Below are 18,820 nucleotides of genomic sequence, written 5' to 3' on the forward strand. Positions count from 1 at the left end.
AGTATCCTTCTTTACAGTTTTCTGCATTTACCACAGGAGCATGTATTTATGAAAGTTCATAATCAGAAAAAAATTAAGATTTAAACCACGTAAAGTCAGCATGGATGGCCCTATCAAACTGATAGCAACAATTTATATTTTGATAGCACCTGATATTTAGTGACCCTAAATCTTAAGCCACAAGATAACTATCATTCTCTCCCTGTTCACAGAGGAGAAAATGAAAAACAGGGAAGCAAAATGATTCATTTAACATGACACAAAGGGCTAGAGGCAGAAGCAAACAGAAACGAGGTAGCTGGATGCACTCCTCAGCTGCTTTGATTCTTTTTGCTGAGAAGTTATTTGGACAGAACAGATCATGCACAATCCAATAATTAAGATAACCAAAATAATTAGAAACAGCCCAACAGACTGCATGATTATCAGCCCAAATCAATAAAGAAGAAGTCGATCCAAAGCCATGAGTAAATAAGGCAGGCTACACTGCCATAGGGACTGTAATTCCAGAATCCTGAACTCAAGTGTGTCAGTATTTTTCTAGCAGTGAGGAAGGGGCCAGTATTAGAAGAGAAGAAAGCAGAAGTTGCTTCCACACTGGGCCCACCCTCGTCCATACTGATTGTGTTAAAAGAAAGGAAAAGCTAACGTAAATGGTACACAATTGTGGCATCCACAATTCCCATGCCGAAATGGGTGGTATATACGGTCCTATTTCTCAACTGCTGACCACCTCGTGGCTTTTTCCCACGCTTCCCCATCACCCTCAGGAGCTACAAAAACACAATCCCAGATAAAACTACAGCTGCAGATAGTAGACCCTCCAGGCTCTCCCCTGCCCAGAAGGAGCTCCCGCCCACCTCCTGGACAGGGAAGCTGTGGCCCCAGAACAGCACCAGGTCTGACTGCAGGGCACGTGGCTTCTCTTCCACAGATGCCCAGAAAATGCAGCAAAGGAGATCCTCGTGTGAGACTGGCCTTATTTTTATTTAATCCTTTTAAAACTTCAGAAAAAGCTTAAAGAAACCCAGTGGTATTTTTAATATGGCTTCCATAGCCTAAAATAACATTCCTGGCTTTGTTGGATGAGTGAGGTGAGACTACGGGGAGGGAAGATGGAGAAGGTAGGAGGCTTCCCAAAATTGCCAGGCTTGCAGATTAAACAAGTGCAAATTAGTCAGTGTCCAAATTTATGCTGAAATGGACGATACCTATTTTGCAAGCTAATAAAGCAGCATTTAACTGTAAATGCAGAGAAAATGAATAACCAGTTTAAATTTTCTTAATCTACTGTAAGTAGCCCTGAAGATCAATAGAATTATAATTAACTAGAAGTTCTGCATCCACAGGTCCTAATTCAACCTTTGCCACTATAATCCCCCGTATCTGCTTTATCTTAAGTAGGTGGTAATGGGCTGTCACGGTAGAGAATGGCTGGCAAACCAAGGCTGTGAACAGGATGATTGTGTGGGATGGCCCACAAATGAGATCTGCCCATGCCTGTCAATCATCTGGACACTCTCACAGACCCTGCCGATCTGCCCTCTCCGTGACCCCTATATTTCTGAGCCTTCCTGAGGTCCCGTGGGCTCTGTCATTCTTGCCCTGCTCTCATCCTCATATTCTCCTCTAGGAAGGATATCCCCAAAATTTACATCACTCTATAAATAGGAAGTGCCATATACTTTGATCCTGCACATATTAAGGGCCACTTATTACAACATAGAAAAACATCTTAAGGGCCTCAGGCAGTGGCAATAAAGTCCCAAAGTATTCGCTGGCAGGAGCACCTCCTGAAACCTCACTTAGGGACTATTTGTCCTAACTTCAGACCGATATATCAAGCTAACATTAACTTGCTTCATCTATGGCCCCCTATTCCTAGCCCATTAGAAACAGCAAAGTGTGATATATTTAATACAAAAGGACAGCTACAGGCAGACAACAGAAGCAGAAAGAAATGATATTTAGCAAAGCAACAAGTATAAAAACAACCAGAACAAGCACAATAGTTTTTTAAAAGGATAGTAAACAGTGTCATTTAGTTTTAAGGCAAATAGTTCTACACACCTCTGCATTCCCTAAGGGTGCCTAGATATTCCATCATAGTTCATATTGATACCTTTGAGTCATTAAGAAGTTAAATTTGGTGCTGTTTCAAAAGGCAGAGATGTGCACAATTAACTGGAAATAAAAACAAGTTTTGACACACAGAAAGGTCGGTTTTAGCTATTTGGAAAACTCACCCTTTACTTCCTGATGTTCTAAATAAATCATAAAATGTAATAATCTGATAAAGGCTTAGCATGAAGTCTGACCCTTCACTTTAAAAATGAGAAACTGAGGTCTAGAGAGGTTTAAATGACTTGCCAATGTCCCACAGGGAGCAGGAAGAGCCATGACCAGGCCTATAGCTCCTGGTTCCCAGGGTTCCTGATCTCCTCCACCCCCACCCTCCCACATGGACACAGTCTCTCCTATATATGAATGATAATGACCAGCAGTTCCAATGTCATTCTCTCGATTACACATGCTTAGTCAAGGAACATGTCTCCTCTCTTCGTAAAAACTACTTTGAGTTATGTGAAAGAAAGTTGCTGTGTAAGTTTAAGGTGTTTTTCTTACATTCCATGAGTCCTATGGCTACTACACAGTAATTCCAGTTTCCTAATTCAGAATCTCCCGTGGATTTTGTAAGACTCTTCCCTAGTGTTACTGTTTGTAAAAGGTAACAAACAAATGAACAAAAATCCTAACAGAATGAAATAAAATCCAAAGAAACATATTTTCAAGTCAAGAGAGCAAAGTGAAGACCAAGACATGATGGCTCTCCTCATCACCCTTCCACGGAGGTGCCTCTCTCCCTCCCATCTTCCCCATCACTGTCCAGTAGAGTTTCGTTAACCTGTTTTGAACAGGTTTACTTTTCTCCTCTTAGATCATCTTCTAAATAAGTCTTCCAAATGACCCAGATGCTTACGACAGGGCAGAGGTGAGGCAGTATGCTCAATATATTAGATCATATACACTCTGTCTTCTGGGAGTCACACTCTGGCTGTCTCAATAAGAACCAGCCTAACCCTGATAGAGATGACGGAGACGATTGGCGTGTCTACCGAATGTCTGCTTTGTGTGGAAAGATTTAAGTAAAAACAGGGCCTATCAAACGTCAGAGGTTAAGCAGCAGATCTGCCATTATAATCATTGCCCTGTATGACTAAAGAGGTCTACCTAGGTATGTCCTTTTGTCTGCATAAAAGAGGAAATTTGGGGTCAAAGAAAGTCACATCATGTTCAAAGTTTTGAATAAGGCTTTCAATGAAATTAACTATTATGCCAATTACGATATGTGGCAAACTACCCAGAAATATCATTCGAGGAAAAAAAGGAAGACGCTAAAATGAATAATTAAGATTTATAATATAAAGTGATCAAATACAATTTCCAGGTATTTAACACAGAGGACTATTAAATTCAGAAAGCACATCTCTAAAACTTTTGAACAAAATGAAGCATAATTTAGACTTCTCTGACTTCACATGGATTATGAGTATTAAATATTCTCATGAAGTAAAGAAGGAATAAACCTAGGCTTTTTTCCTGTAGTAACAAAAAAAGTACATGAATTTTTTCTTTCATCAAAATCTTTTCAAAACTTCTCCAAAGAAAGTTAAAATGGGCAAGTAAGGCACCACTTAAATTATACTATGCAGTTTTCTAAAGAGTATCTCCTTTCTTGCTCTCCACTATCAACTCTAATTCCATTTCTTAAAATCAGGTATAACTTATTACCAACTCCCTATGAAATCATCTAAGAAGAAAAAAATTATACAGTTGAGTCTTTCCAACCAAATAGCAAATCTTCACACAGAACAGAATTCCTGGAACAAAATAAAAGTTCTGACTTCTCCTTTGAAACCCTCAGGAAATGGAAAACAAAATTAGCAATAAGAAAGCATGCCACATTCAAAAAAGCAAAGGAAAGCTATGTGAGTGACCAATTTGAAAACAGGAAAAGACCCTTACATTTGGGTTGTCCTAATGCTTACCTACTTCTAGAAAGAACTGACCTTTTCCCATCCTGACACTTTGCTGAGTTAATTAAGCTGCTATTTTCTAAGCATTCTATAATTGCAGCCAGCTAAAACAGCAAGAAACCCAGCAGGTTACACTAATCCAACCTCTCAGGAAAGAGAAAATCAAGATCCAGAGAGGTGAGGTGACTTGCCTAAGGTCACAGTTAAAAGCAGAGTGAGGAAGATACCCCAATCTCCCAACTCCTGTCACCTCAACAAACTGCAAAATAAACTTGCCAGGAAGAAGATCACTTCAGGACACCAGTAAAGCCACTGGTCTCTTGAAGAGCCTGAAGAGCCCTCGTGCCCCCCAACGTGAGCCTCCCCACTCTAACGAGGCTCACACAGCAGCACAAGAGTTCGGTGAAGAGCCTGGTGAGGGCAGGAACCAAGAGTCTCTCTTGCAGCAAAGCATCCAGACATTCTGCTTTCCGGTCAAGGGAAGTATATAACTAGAGTTGCGACAATTTTACTGAACTAAGAATACTTAATAAACCGAAACTACCAAAGGACATACATAGAATGAACTTGGCAAAGCACTACCAATATAGTGAGTACTAGGTCCTGTGAGGAAACAGTGAAAAAGGGAAAGTTCCTCAAAGGTAGGGACTTCCTATGAAGATAAGCAGAAAGACAACAATACTAATAATGATAATAATAATAATAATAATGATATAATCCTTCAGTTAAGGATTAAGAACATTGTATGCGGAAAATCCCCATAAAGGAGCACTCTTTGTTAATTTTACACTGATTTTTTTAAATACTCCAAAATAAAAGCATACCATAAATGTTGGCTGCTTTTTTCTACATCTACTACTATTATATATTTTTTAATGCCAAGCACTTTATCTTCTCTGAATTAATAAGTAGTGTCTTAGTCTTTGAAAGCGGAGAGTAAGTCTCACTTCTTCTTGTCCTTGAATTGAACAAAAAACCCTGGAGTTAGTGAGGAGAGAATGGATCAGATATGACTGTGATTTGCATCAATACAAGGCAAATTTTTCATTAACCATTTTATGGAAAGATCGCCATATGCCCAATTCTGAGCTGGGTGGCATCTGTCTCTGGCCTTAAGGGAAGGAGTAAAAGGAAAAAGGAAACAACTTCAGTGTAATGTAGAAAGTACTGTCATAGAGGTATGTACAATGCATACGGGAGTCCCAGTCAATAAAGCAATTAATTCTGCAGGGAATGAGGGAGGGGCTGAGGGCAGAGGCAAGGGAAGCTAGAGAGGAAATAACACCGGCACTAAGCTTTCAAGGAAAAGAAGACACTGCCCAGATGGACGAGAGAGGATGTTATTTCAGGCAGAGTAAACAGGATATGCAATGACACAGAGATGTGGAAGCGCGTGTGTATTGAGGCACCAGCAAATGGTCTCATGTAGCCTGATCCCTGATTTCATGGAGAAGTGGCTGGTTACACAACCAGAGAGGTAGCTGGAACCACAGGACAAAGCTTTTTTGTGACCTTCTAAGAAGTTTAGACATATAGCTGTGGGCAGTAGGAAACCATCAGAGATTTTGTCATATTTTGTTTTGTTTACCATTTTAACCATTTTAAAGTATACAATTCAGTGGCATTTAGTACATTGTGCAATCACTACCACTATTTCCAGAACATTTTCGTTAACCCAGAAGAAAATACCCATACCTAAGCAGTCACTCCCCCATTTCCCTCTCCCTGTTTTCTGTCTCTGTGCATTTGCCTATTCTGGATATTTCATATAAATGGAATCATACAATATGTGGCCTTTTGTGTCTGGCTTCTTTCACTGATTATAATGTTTTCAAGGTTAATTTATGCCGTAGCATGTATCAGTACTGCATTCCTTTTTATGGCTGAATAATGTTCCATTGTATCGACATACGACATTTTCTTAATCAGTTCATCAGTTGATGGACATTTGGGTTGTTTCCACCTTTTGGCTATTGTGAATAGCACTGCTGTGAACATTTATGTACGGTATAAGTTTATGAGTACCTGTTTTCAATTTTGGAGGGTATAGGCCTCCCAGTGGAATTGCTGGGTTATTTGGTAATTCTACGTTTAACTTATTGAGGAATCCATCAGATATTTATAGTCAAAGGAAAGACATAAAATTGCATTTTAGAAAGTTAAATGTACCTAATGGATATTTAAGGAAACAAGATCCTATAGGGATGGTTCCCCAAAGATCTACCAAATAGTTGTTCATCTGCTTCTTCCTGCCTTCCTTCCTGGCCTTCCTACCTCCTTTCCTTTCTTTCCTGCCTGCTCTCTTCCTTTTTTTTTTCTTTTTGAACCTACAAGTTGGCATGCAATCTGGTAGTCCAAATATATGCCCACCCACATACCTTGTGGCTTTACACCATCTTCTGAGGCTTCTGTGCTAAAATCCTGCTAGCTCAGCCCATCTGCAATAGTTCAGATTGTTTGCTTGCTTCACAACTCCTGCTCTGAGGAAGTATCAAGCTTTAATAAATAGGCCTCTTGGTGTTGAATGAGAGGTCCAAGAGGGGTACAGCAGTTCCATCAGGAAACATGAGGTTCACTGGAGTGTGCTGACTTCAACATTCCTGCCTTCGTATACTCCTCCTCCAACCACCTCCTCCAAGCACAAAAACCTACACTGCTAAACAACTGCTTCTCCAGTGGGCCTTCCAGGTTTGTAATTTCTAAAGCAAACAATTCTTCACAGGACTTCCAAGGATTATGAAAGCCCAATGCAGACACCAGTAAAGTGGCTTTCCTTGGAATTAAAATGGGTTAGTTTCTCAAATTTTGAACATGTGCCACCATCAACACACCAGGTCACAAGCAATAGCAAAGAGTGATTTACTAATTTTCTTTCTCAAAGTTATGAGATAGTTATGGATGTACTCAGAAGTTGTAATGATGGTCACTCAGTTACCAGTCAAAGGATGGGAATGAAATATGTTGTTGTTGTTTTGTTGTTGTTGTTTTCCTCCCAGAAATCAAGAAATTAAAACAAGTCATATCATGGCTTGAACAGATTTTATAAATGAAACTGGTTTGAGGGGCTGCAGTGGGGTGGCATGTCCATGAAGCTCTTCTCTGGAGGGCACTGAACTTCTGTTTGCGGGGAGGGGGTGGGTGGGGACAAAGGCTGTGCATCTAAGCAGTGCTGAAGCACTGACCTCACCAATCCAGTGTGTATTAAATTTACAGCAACTGTACCATCTAATCTTAGAGTACATTAATATCCCCTAAAATGCACAAATGTGAACATTTTAACATTCCATTTTAAAAGTGCAATTATAAATAAAACTCCTTAGCAACAACCATGCAATCTCTGGGTCACTGGGGATTAAAGAGACTTAAACAGCTCTTCAAAAAGAAAAGTATCGGGCTTTCAGGGCACTTCCATGTGCCCACCAGAAAGTAGTAAATCCCAGAGCTAAAAGGAAATTGGGGTTCTCCTCTCAGTTTTGTCCTACTATGGAATGATCATAGGAAGGATGGGACAGCCATTTCCATGTCCCTGCTGCAGTAGGCGCTATGGTTGTGTTGCGCACTCTGCAGCCGCTCTTCCTTGGTTACGGAAGCCAGATTTTGTTCAGGTGTCAGGCAGCCCTTCCCCAGCCCCTAAAGACGAAGCTTGACTGGTCTAACAGAATCATGGCAATTCCATTCCACTTGCCAGGGGTTGGGTTAGAAATTATCACGTCACATAATTCTGACCGAGACCTTGGGAAGTCTTCTAGAAGACTTCTGGGAAGTTACATTTATTGTAAAAAAGGGATCAAAATGGGGCACGTGCTCTCCTATTTTCTAGCCTTTGAACTGTGCTGTGTGAGGAAGTGACTCACAAAACTCCAATGACCAGGAAGAGACAAGGCTCAAGGCAAAATTGCCTGTGTTGGGTCTGCTAAGCCACAAAGCATTGAATCTCTTTAATTAACTAGCCTGGGTGCAGGTTTTCTCCAGACTTCTTGTTATGCAGATAATACATTTTCCTTGTTGGTTAACCCATTTTTATTTGGCTATTCTGTTATTCAGCATTAAAAGATCCTAACTACTAAACCCACCTAAGTGAGTGGATAAATGTTTATCAAGTACTTTATTAGTTACATTTCTAAAAATTATACTTGCAACCCAAATTATAATGTTTTATACCTAATTAGAAATGCTGCTGTATCTGACCTTTTTAGAAATAAAAACAACTCCAGGAAACTACACATATGGGAGAATACTTGACCAGGAAAAAAAAAATCGGTCTGCCATGTTAACCTGCAAACAGCACTGGAACAGTGTGAAAACAAGAACTGTGTGATAATTTAGAGATAAAAACATGCTCTAAAAAACACTCATGCCACAAATTTCCAAAAGGAAAATCTGGAACCTATTAGTAAGAAGCACTCAATTTCCCCCACGGCATAATCAAAATACTGCTGCAGAATCATCTGTATAGGTGGTTAAGAGAATAGGGAACTACTCTGTTTAACACCTCTCAGTGGCCCTCAAACCTATGTATTTCAATAACTCTGTCACAAGGCCGGGTGCGGTGGCTCACACCTGTAATCCTAGCTATCTGGGAGGTCGAGGCGAGCGGATTGTTTGAGCTCAGGAGTTCGAAACCAGCCTGAGCAAGAGCGAGACCTCGTCTCTACTAAAAATTAGAAAGAAATTAATTGGACAACTAAAAATATATAAAAAAAATTAGCCGGGCATGGTGGCGCATGCCTGTAGTCCCAGCTACTCGGCCCAGGAGTTTGAGGTTGCTGTGAGCTAGGATGACGCCACGGCACTCTAGCCCGGGCAACACAGTGAGACTCTGTCTCAAAAAAAAAAATAAAAATAAAAAAAATAACTGTCACATTTGGAGGGCATACAAAACTGTGCCCTTTTAAGATTTCTCCTGTCATTTTTTTTTAACTTCCCCAAATCAGGTGTGTTGGGACCTGTTCAGAAGACTAACAGGTAATGAGTTATATAGCCACCAACTTTCCGAATCAGTGGTGGTGCGAGGGATGACTTTAGGGACTGAAGCACCCATGCCCAAAATATCCATCAGCTCCCTGCACAACCCCCACCCCTAAAAAAATGCACAATCTGGATAAAGCCCCCACCTTCACCTCTTCTATCCAAAAGTCAAAGGACTTTCCCCCTCCAAACAATATACTCTGTTTTATAAATTAAAACCCATTACTGATAATAACATCCCCCTTACTCACAGGCATTCTGATAACAGGCTTTCAGAGAGAAATGGAAGCAGCGCTAATATGCTAGGACTGGCAAGTAATTGACAAAAGTTTGTATCACAAGTGCAAATTACCTATCAGAGGCATTATAGTGTAAAACTCAGGTGAGGATCACTGCTTGAAGCTCCTTTCAACTCTATGCCTCCGATTCTACATGTGCTTACCCATTTTCTCCCTACCAATTCGCGTTTCTTTCAGAAAGAAAGGTGACCCTTGAGAAAGAAAGGAAGGAAATACATGACTTTGATGCTTCTTCAGCGGACATCTTCTGGCTGGATTTTATCTTTTACTGCTGAATAGTAAACAGTCTCCTTGTGTCTTTTGTTTTGTTTGTTTCAAACACCTGAGGGAAAAGACAGTATTTTTCAGAACCATTCATGTTGGCAGTCACCGTTGCTTTTCCTGCCACTCTTTAGTTCGGCCTATCTCTTTATTTTTCCAATACTTGGGAGTTTTATCTTCCTTCAACCAACACTTCCATTGTCTGAAAACCAAGCAAAGTTTTCCTAGAATATGTTAGATGTTAAGGACTAAATCACCTGGAATAAATTACTTAAGTGTAAGTGGCATAAAACAAACACTGAGTTCCAAATGTCAGAGGCTCAATTATTCCAATTGGCCATTATAATTTTTGTTTTCCCCCATTCAGTTTATCTTCTGTTATGTCAAATTGTTGTTCTGATGATCTGTTTCATAATTTTTCAGTCACATGACAAGTGATCAATTTTGTTGTTTTTGCTGGATAACCTCATTGAGTAGTATTTAACAGGATGCACATACTTAAAATTCCATGACAATTGCAAACATTACTGTAAGCAGTTTTCAAATTGCAAAAGAGTAAAAAAGGCATTCAAACTCAACTTAACCAACAGCCCACTCCCAAGACTCAGACCCCCTTCCTCACTAGTCTGGGGTCGGTTAGGGAAAGCACAGTCCCATGGAACCTAGAGGATTTAACACTTGGGTTTTTCACTAAGCAGCCTCCTATTTAAAAAAAAAAAACATTTCTTTTCTAACACTTAGTAACATTTGTTGACTGATTTTTGAGTGAAGCAAATGTTCACACCCCCCACACCAAATAAAAATTCCTTGAAACACACACAAAAAAGTTCCAAGCCTAATACAGCCTCCCACCCACCACTGCCCCCATCCAGCTTGTTCTGCTGTTACAGACCCTAAGTATGCAAGTTAATGCTTATTTGCATGGCAGATGGAGGCATCGGTGTTGATTTGCAGTTGAGTGACCTGTCATAAAGAGACAATTAAGCCTTCTAGAATTATCTGTACACTCAGAAATTTCTTACTTGTATTTCTGGAGTCTCTTCCCTGTCTACATATATAATGTCAAATAACTTGGTGAAACCAAAAGGGAACATATTACATCCTTTAGGTTCTTAGGGAAGAAATGAGTTGATTGATTTTTACCTATGAACAAAATATTAAAAAGTCTGAACACTTGGGGACATGAAGCAAGTTATAGAAAATAATTCAGTGTGTCTCAGTAATTCAAGATAACAGAAACTAAAATACAGTGTGTATTTTTCGCCTTTTTTCACTTGCTAATGCATTCCCTGATGGGTGTCCCCACGACATTATTGTTTGGTCTGCAATCAGCTATCTGGCTGAGTTACAAGAAAGATGGAGTGCAGCATGTAGTTTCCCCATTACTCTGCAGCAAACAAAGGCTGTCAGCTTCATGACGGTGGATGCTGACTCTCTTATGCTCCAAGAAGTTCAGTTACATCCTTTTAGTTAAAACTTGCAATAAAACAGATTAATCACTGCAACCACTTTTAACCAGAGGGAAACACTATGAGAGAGCAAAAAATAAACTATCATAAATTTTGCCTCATTGGGAAGATAAGGTCCATTTTCTATTTACAAATGCCTTTGTTTTGATTAACATCTTTACAATCAGCTATGCAAAGCTTTCGACAATATCAATAGTGTTTTTTAAAAATAGGAACTATGGAAAAAACAAAAATTCTAAAACCTAAAGCAGTGATCTTATCTGAATTAACCCAGAATACTGAGTTGTATTATGCCAAAGGAAACATATTTGCTATTTGTATTATTGACCAATCCTCCAGTTTGGTTGTTTTCAACTTTTTCCTTCATTCCACCATTGCTATCAGGGGAGGAGGAGAGGGACTGAAGAGGATGATCAGACAAAATCTGATTATTTTTATTCTTTTAACCAGCAAATAACACAGAAAAAGGACCCCAGTTGTTCACACAATTGAAAATCGAAGGAAAGTGGAATTTCCCTGAAAGATAAGGTGGACACAAGAAAGGTGTGCTCAGGGAATGAGGAGATAGCTAATCTAAGGTCATGGTTCGCTTGGTATTCATAATCTATGATTATAATATGATCATCTGTAATTATATAATCTGTGATTATAATCTGATAGCCTGGCATACATAGCACTGAGGTGTCCACAGACATGAAAGGAGAGTTCATTCTTGGTAACTGTTCGGGAAACCCTGTGACCTGCCTAAATTCCTTCAATGTTCCCACTCCCCAGGATCTCACACTTCGCACTGACATCCCCTCAATGGAATGGAATGTCCAGATGCTCCCCCAACAAAAGCTTATCTTTCATGGCAATCAAGAACCCTTGCAATTATGAGCAGTCTGCCTGATGGGATTTGAGGGCTTTTTTTGAGCTCTGAAGAAGAAAAATCAGTGGCTAAGGAAAAAAATCACAGCGACTGGGGTATAATTGGATGTGAACTTTCTATGACATAGCAAAAACTTCCTTTTTTTCCCCTCAAGACCACTGCTAAATGTTATCCATGAGATATGGTAAATGAAAATGGCATTGATTCTGGCAATTTTGATCACGGACCTCGTAAACACCATTTATTTTTGTGTTTATAAATTACTTTTAAAAGATAGTTCCTGTGTGCAGATGGTAAAAATGGAAGCAAGTATCTTCTATTGATGGCAGAGTGGCAAGAATTTAATGTCTGTTCAAGATAACCCGCATGAGTGTTAGCAAAAGAATGTGTAGAAACATAGAATATCACACTTGGGGATGTTCAGCCTTGACACACTGTGAGACAAGCCAAAACTACAAATCTAGTCATTAAGAGTTGTGTAGAATTAGCTAGCAGTTGTTTAATCAAAAAGGGCTCATTTAATACTGTGCCTTATGTCAGAATTGATACAGAAATAAAATGCATCTTCTTTTCCCTGTGGAAGATAAATGTGTGTGATGTAACAGTGCACTGGGATACCCACCATAAATTTTAGCCATGATAGAAAAAAGCCCTCCTTCCTTTGCCCAGATGAGACTTGGCTCTGCTAATGAACAGTGAGAGAAGCATTCTTGAGAGGGGGGTGTGTGCAGCCAGGGTGCACAAGCAATTCTTTGGAAGGTAGGATGAAAAACTTCTAATTATGTCTGTTTACTACCACATCCCTTCAAAATTTGCTCTGGTCTACATTGTATGATGTATATGTTAGTACAGTCCTTGCACATAATATAAATGAATAAACATAAATCGTATAGAGGGATGCTCCAAAGAATTTCAGAGACCACTTGCCTTGAGAAATAAAGAAAGAAAGACAAAGGAAGTCTTAATCACATGCCCAGCACCCCCAAAATTGAGGAATCCCTTTGCCAGCAGCATCTCCTAGCCCAGGAGGCGGTCTGAGAACAATCTGTGAACTACTACTGGGTCAAGGAGGATAAACAGTGCTGGCTTCTTGGCTTCCCTAGATATATCTGCTCCTGGGAGATAATTATTCAAACACAAGTGATACTCTGGTCTACAAATGAGCTGAAGAAAATCATCAATCTATTTCTGTGTCAGGTAGAACTTGGTGGGTCCTGTGCTGACTATTAATTTCGTGGGAAATAAGCAACAGGGGAAGCAGATAAATCATTAGCAGAGTGAAGAACAGATCCAATGAATTCCTACCAAATCTCTTACTTTCCTTTCTTACAGAGAGCAAAATGACAAAGTATTTATGTCCCACTGTCTTTGATATCTGTTTATCCCATTAGAGGAAAAATGCCTCTGAAACCACAAGGACATGTTTTATTTCAAGTTTCAAGAATTCAATCCCCAATGATTTATACAAGTCTACATTATGTGTACAGTATTGTAATCTTCACATTTCTGAAATCCTATCATTTTTAATTTCATCAAAACAAAACACTACAGTTAATTTTCCTTTTGTTTATTGCAGGCAATATATAATAATTTGATTTACATGCACAAAGTACATATATTTGAAAAGTAATGTTAATTGTTAGTGATAAATTTTTAATTAAAAATTTTAAAAATTAAAGTTAAGGCTAAAAGAACAGTTAGAACTTCTAGTATAATTTCAATGACAATGGTTTCTATTCAAAATTGATTTTGCCAAAGTTCTACATAATGTATTCACAAGTCTCATCAATGTTTATTTATTAAAGTCAGTGTTTTCAGTAACTGAAAGAAGCATTATCTGTTTCCAACTGAGTCTCCTTCCATCTGTCTTCCTATCTTACTATTCACCCAGTTGTTGAAACATATGTACTGCGCTTGGGACAGAATGGCTGGGAGTCCCCCAAAGGGCACAGCACTCCATCACTCAGCGCTGTATTTCCTGTCATTTACTCACTAGAGCTATCGGCCTTCCCAAATTGCTCTCAGGTAATCTTCCCATAACCTACTAAGAGTAGTTGCAATGTAATCCACTAGAAAATACAAACTCCACTACTTGAAATAACCTCTATGAAGGCAGAGACTTTTATCCATTTTGTTCACTCCAGTATTTTCTACACCTAGAACAATACCTGACACTCCAATACCTATTTGTTGAGTAAATAAATGGATGAAGGAAGGAAGAACCTATCTTTAGGGCACTCCTTCTCATTTCCTGGGATCCTTATATAATCCATGCTACACTCACTTGCCTTACAGACTTTTACACATAAAGGCTTCTTTCTAACTCCCAAATTCCCAGTGACCTGAAGCCCTCAGTTTTAAATCCATTCTGTTCAACTGCTCCAGCATCCAGGTTGTTGGGTGGAGGATGACTTTATCTGCATACTTCCCAGAGCAAGTCCTTACTTTGACCAGCAAGTTTTCTTGGCATCAAAAGTTAGCCAGTGCTGCAAGAAGGGCACACGTGGAAGAATAACTCAGAGTCAATGTTCAACTCCAACACAAAAGAACCCCCATGTGTGTTGCCAAAATCTTCCTAGTATTACCTAGCACATAATAGGATTTCAATGAGCATTTATTGAATTGGATACTAAACTAAGGAAATACAGTGTTAACCTAATACCTCTAAAGCATTTGATAAGTTCTCATGCTATCCTGGTGAGCAAGATAGCAAAATGTGGATTGGTCAATATAGTCCTATTAAGAAAACCTGTGGCTGGAAATGCAACTGTGTTCAAACTATGCTGGTGAATGCTTCTTGTCAGCCTGGTAGAAGAGTATAGGTTTCTAGTGTCAGTTCTTAATGGGCTTATCAACAAATTTACCTCCATTTTTTTGAAGGTCCAGTTGGAGGTCCAATCAAGACCCTTCCAGGGTCTGGGCTACATAGAGGTGAACTAGAATCATAATGAGAGGGTGAAAATCAGAATTTGATGACCCTCCCAAATATTTGTTCCATTGACATCAATGCTTTTCTGGTTCATGTGATTTCTCTTAAGTAGATTGATACTATGGAATCTATACATACTTCTAAACTAACCTGTCTTTGCCTGCCTTGTATGTTTCTATCTCCTCTACATCTCTCAGAAATACTTGCTTTTCCTCCAGTGATAGAAAATATAAACAATTCTGATTGTGAGCATGTTTTCCATATTATCAAGTCTACATTTTTGTCTCTACAACCTTCATCCACCTCTAGGTCCACAGGAGAAAAAGGCTGACCTCTTTTCCTCTCAAAAGCTCACTAAACATGCCAGGCCACTCTTGTGCCTTTCTCACCCCTCTCCACTCTCCCATCTGAATCCACTTTTCTCCAACTCCTATAATTAAAATTTCCAAATGATGTTAGGACTCATGAACAAGGTAATTCAGAGAAGAAAGTAAGAATAGGACTTGGGACTCTAGTTGCACACATTTTAAAATCAGATGTAATGTCAATTTCTAGTTTTATATGGCTCATTTAAGAAATTCATACCATTAATGTCATACCACATAGCCACTAATGTCAGATGCCAAAACAAAGGTAATGTTTACCTAATATGGTGCCAAAATCATCTGATACAAGAAAATGTTGGTGACATTTTTCTTTCTCAAATTATTCATAGAATCAGAATTTTAAAGCTATTCATGTCATCCATTCATTTCACAGATGATGAAACTGAGATCCAGAACCGTTATGTAACTAGCCCAAGGTAGGTTAGTAGCAATGTTGAAAGGCACTTCTAGCTATCTCCCAAACAACAAATTATGACCCTATAATGTACCGGTGCTCATCTTTTCCTCCAAACTCTTCATTTCTTAATAGTGTCAGCTCATTAACTTCCCAGGGCACTAAATTTACATTAATTACAACAATGATAGATTGTAGAACTAGGAAATTCGCTAAAGAATAGTCAGCCTTCCTAACACTACAGACAAGAAAACTGCAGGCCAAAGAGGCCTGGATGCTTGTTGGAGAACACACTGCAATTTAGCAACAGAGCCCGCAAAGGAGCCCCTATCTTCTGCTTATGACCTAGAACTCCTCGGTGTTCTACACAAAGGATCGGCTAAACACTGTCAATATTATCAGTCTAAGATTGTTTTCATCTAAAATATGCATTCGTCACTACAAAAATCTAGTTCTTTTAAGTGATACGTGAGTTCTGTCCTATGGCAGTACTGGGCTGGACAACCATTTGTCGGATTGTAGAAGGGAGTTTGAACAATGAATGGAGGTTTGGTTTCAGTGACCTCTAAAGTCCTTCCACCTCTATGATTATTTGATTCTGGACTGCCCAGGAACTCGGCACCTCAGCTAATCAGGGCATTTCCAGAGGCATTGTACAATATTCTGTGAGGGTCCCTCTCCAACCGGTGGATTGGACTTTGCTGTTTCAGGCATTACTCTATACCCAATTTACATGCAATCAAATACTCTAGGCATAGAAAGAGTGTAAGGAAATGCAGTTCTGTCATTTCCAAAGACAGACTACACTGCTTAGCTTTCAAAATTGCCTTGCCTAAATGAGAATTCCATAACTGAGCCTCCAAATTCAGATTTTACAGTTTGTTCATGTACTGTCTACTATCAGTATTAATTATGCAGCATCTTCATGAGGAGAAACCAGATGTGGATGTGAGTTAGGAAAGGAAAGAAAAGGGTGCACTTCCCAAAGAAAGATTACTGTGATTCCCCCAAAAGTGCTGGAGCCCTTCCATGCACAGACAGATTTTGGATGGCAGTCCCTAGCTGAGCTAGCCATGGGAAGGAGGAAGTTGACATGTTTGAGAAATGTAGAATACGCCAACCAACAAGACGCTGAAGGCCAACACATTATTAACCCCCTCCTTTCTATGTAATTCCATTCCGAGTTGTAATTCAGCACAAATCTGTCGGTCTGCCTTCCTGAATGGCTAAATACTAAAATGTACTGATTTTAGACTTTTTTCTTTTTTGGAATAATGAGTCCAAGGGAAGAGATGTTTATTATTTTTTTTTTTATCTCAGAGGGGAAAAAAATTATAATAAGGATTGAGTTCTGCAAGTTAAAGGAAGCTTACCAAATAGAATTGCCACATTGACTATTTTTACACGAATGGGATTACCAAAAAAAAAAAAAAAAATTCAAAATATCTGATTACATGCATGGAAACCAGGTGTTGCACAGATTCCCAAAAAGCAAAATGATGCTCTACAACTCAGTGCCAAATACAAAACAACAAAAACAACCTTTCAAGGTATCACAAACATGACAGAGAGAGATCTGTAGAGACTCCATGCCCAGATCTGGAAAGCTCTACTTTAAAGGGCTAGGGCATTTTCTCTCCTCAGCTCCCCCTGGGGAGCTTAGACACTGAGGGGACATCAGGAAGACTGAGAAAAGCAGGTGTCCTACCTGCCTTCGCCCGCCTCCAGCAGCGGAGGACTGGCCCCTGAAGTCCGATCCACACAAACCCTGCCCTTGGGTGTTTGGGGAAGGTTCCTCCGGCCTCTGCAGCTCCCCATCAGCCCGCCAGGCTGGGATGACCCCATCAGTCCCGTCTGACACCAGCATCAGCACAATACAAGAGAGAGCCCTTCCCCGCCCCTTTCTGAGGTGTGCACCCCTTTCCTCCCAAAGGGTATTTCTAAAAGGAAAGCACAACTTGGGGGAAGGAGCCTGACTGGGCAAAGTCGAGTCTTTTGACTGTTACCCTCATGGGGAGTAGCGTCAAGAAAACACACACATGCATCCAAGTCTGGCAGGTGTACAAAGACGAGGACGAGAGGAGAGGAAAAGAAGAGGGGAGAGGGAAGCAAAGGCAGGAAAGGAGGAGGCAGAGGTGGGGAAAGCGCAGACTTGAGGGAAGGGGAAGGAAGCGCAGGATGAGGACGGAAGAAGAGTCGTGGAGAGAAAGAAGAGGGAGAGCGAGAGAAGGGAGGAACGGGAGGAGGAGAAAGAAAGGCTGCGGGGAAGGAGGAGAGAAGGCGCCGGGCAGCGGAGCGCGGGCCGCGGCGGGGAGGGGGCCGCGCGGGGCGCGCCCGCCGCTCACCTTTCAGGATGAGGGTGTCGATGTCCCGGTCGATGCCCAGGAAGTAGCACTTCCTCCAGAGGCCCGCGTAGGTGGCGAAGAGCGGCCGGCCGCACTCCGCGTCCAGCCCGCCCAGCCCGAGCAGCGAGCGCCAGGACTCGGGGTCGGCGCGCCCCGGGCCGCCCGGGAGCAGCCGGCGCCCCAGCGGGGGCGAGTCCCGCAGCGGCAGGTGCGACAGCGGCATCAGGCGGTTCTTCTGGTCCGGGGGGTCGGCGCCCGCGCGGCTGCGCTCGCAGCTCTCCTTGTGGCGCCGGGGGTCGGTCTCGTACCAGTGGTCGGTGAAGATGGCCGTGACGAGCAGCCCCAGGGAGCAGAGGCTGAGGCCGAGGCTGAGCGCCGTGACGAGCGCCCGCGGCTCCATGGCTTCCCGCCCGCCGCAGCCGCCGGTGGGCTCGCGCCAGACACAATGCGCTTGGCCTCGGCTGCGCTCGCGCTCCCTCCCGCTTCCCCCGCCGGCCCCGCACCTCCCTCCCGCGGCCTCCGCGCCCTCCGCTCCGGCCCGCTCGCTCGCTCGCTCGCCCGGGCCCTGGCTCTCCTGCCCGCCGCCCGCCGCCGCCTCCCGGCCGGCTCCGAGCCCTCCCCGCGCCGCGCTCACTTTCCTGCCCTCCTCCCCGCGCAGCCCCTCTCCGCACCCCGCTCGCTCCCCTCGCCCCTCGCCCTACCTCTGCGTCCGACAGTGCGCCCTTCTTTCCAGCGATCCCTCTTCCCCTTTTAATCTCTCCTCACCGCCTTCATCTTCCTCTCTCCCCTTAACCCATCCCTACTTTCCCCTGACTTTGCTTCAACTCTTCCCCTCGCTCTTCTCCCCACTTATTTTGTCCC

General features: G+C 41.6%; 1 protein-coding gene across 1 annotated transcript in view; it reads right to left on the reverse strand.

Annotated features, from left to right (window-relative positions):
* TMEM178A (transmembrane protein 178A) overlaps window positions 1–18,531 on the reverse strand; it is a 57,442-nt gene extending 38,911 nt beyond the window's left edge. Inside the window, exon 1 of the mRNA XM_012653812.1 lies at window positions 17,960–18,531. Within this exon, the coding sequence (XP_012509266.1) occupies window positions 17,960–18,359 (400 nt within the window). The 5' untranslated portion in view covers window positions 18,360–18,531. The remainder of the gene's footprint in view (window positions 1–17,959) is intronic.
* Window positions 18,532–18,820: the final 289 nt, after the last annotated feature.

Source organism: Propithecus coquereli, unplaced genomic scaffold, assembly GCF_000956105.1.
Source record: "Propithecus coquereli isolate 6110/MARCELLA unplaced genomic scaffold, Pcoq_1.0 Scaffold43, whole genome shotgun sequence".
Taxonomy (NCBI): Eukaryota; Metazoa; Chordata; class Mammalia; order Primates; family Indriidae; genus Propithecus; species Propithecus coquereli.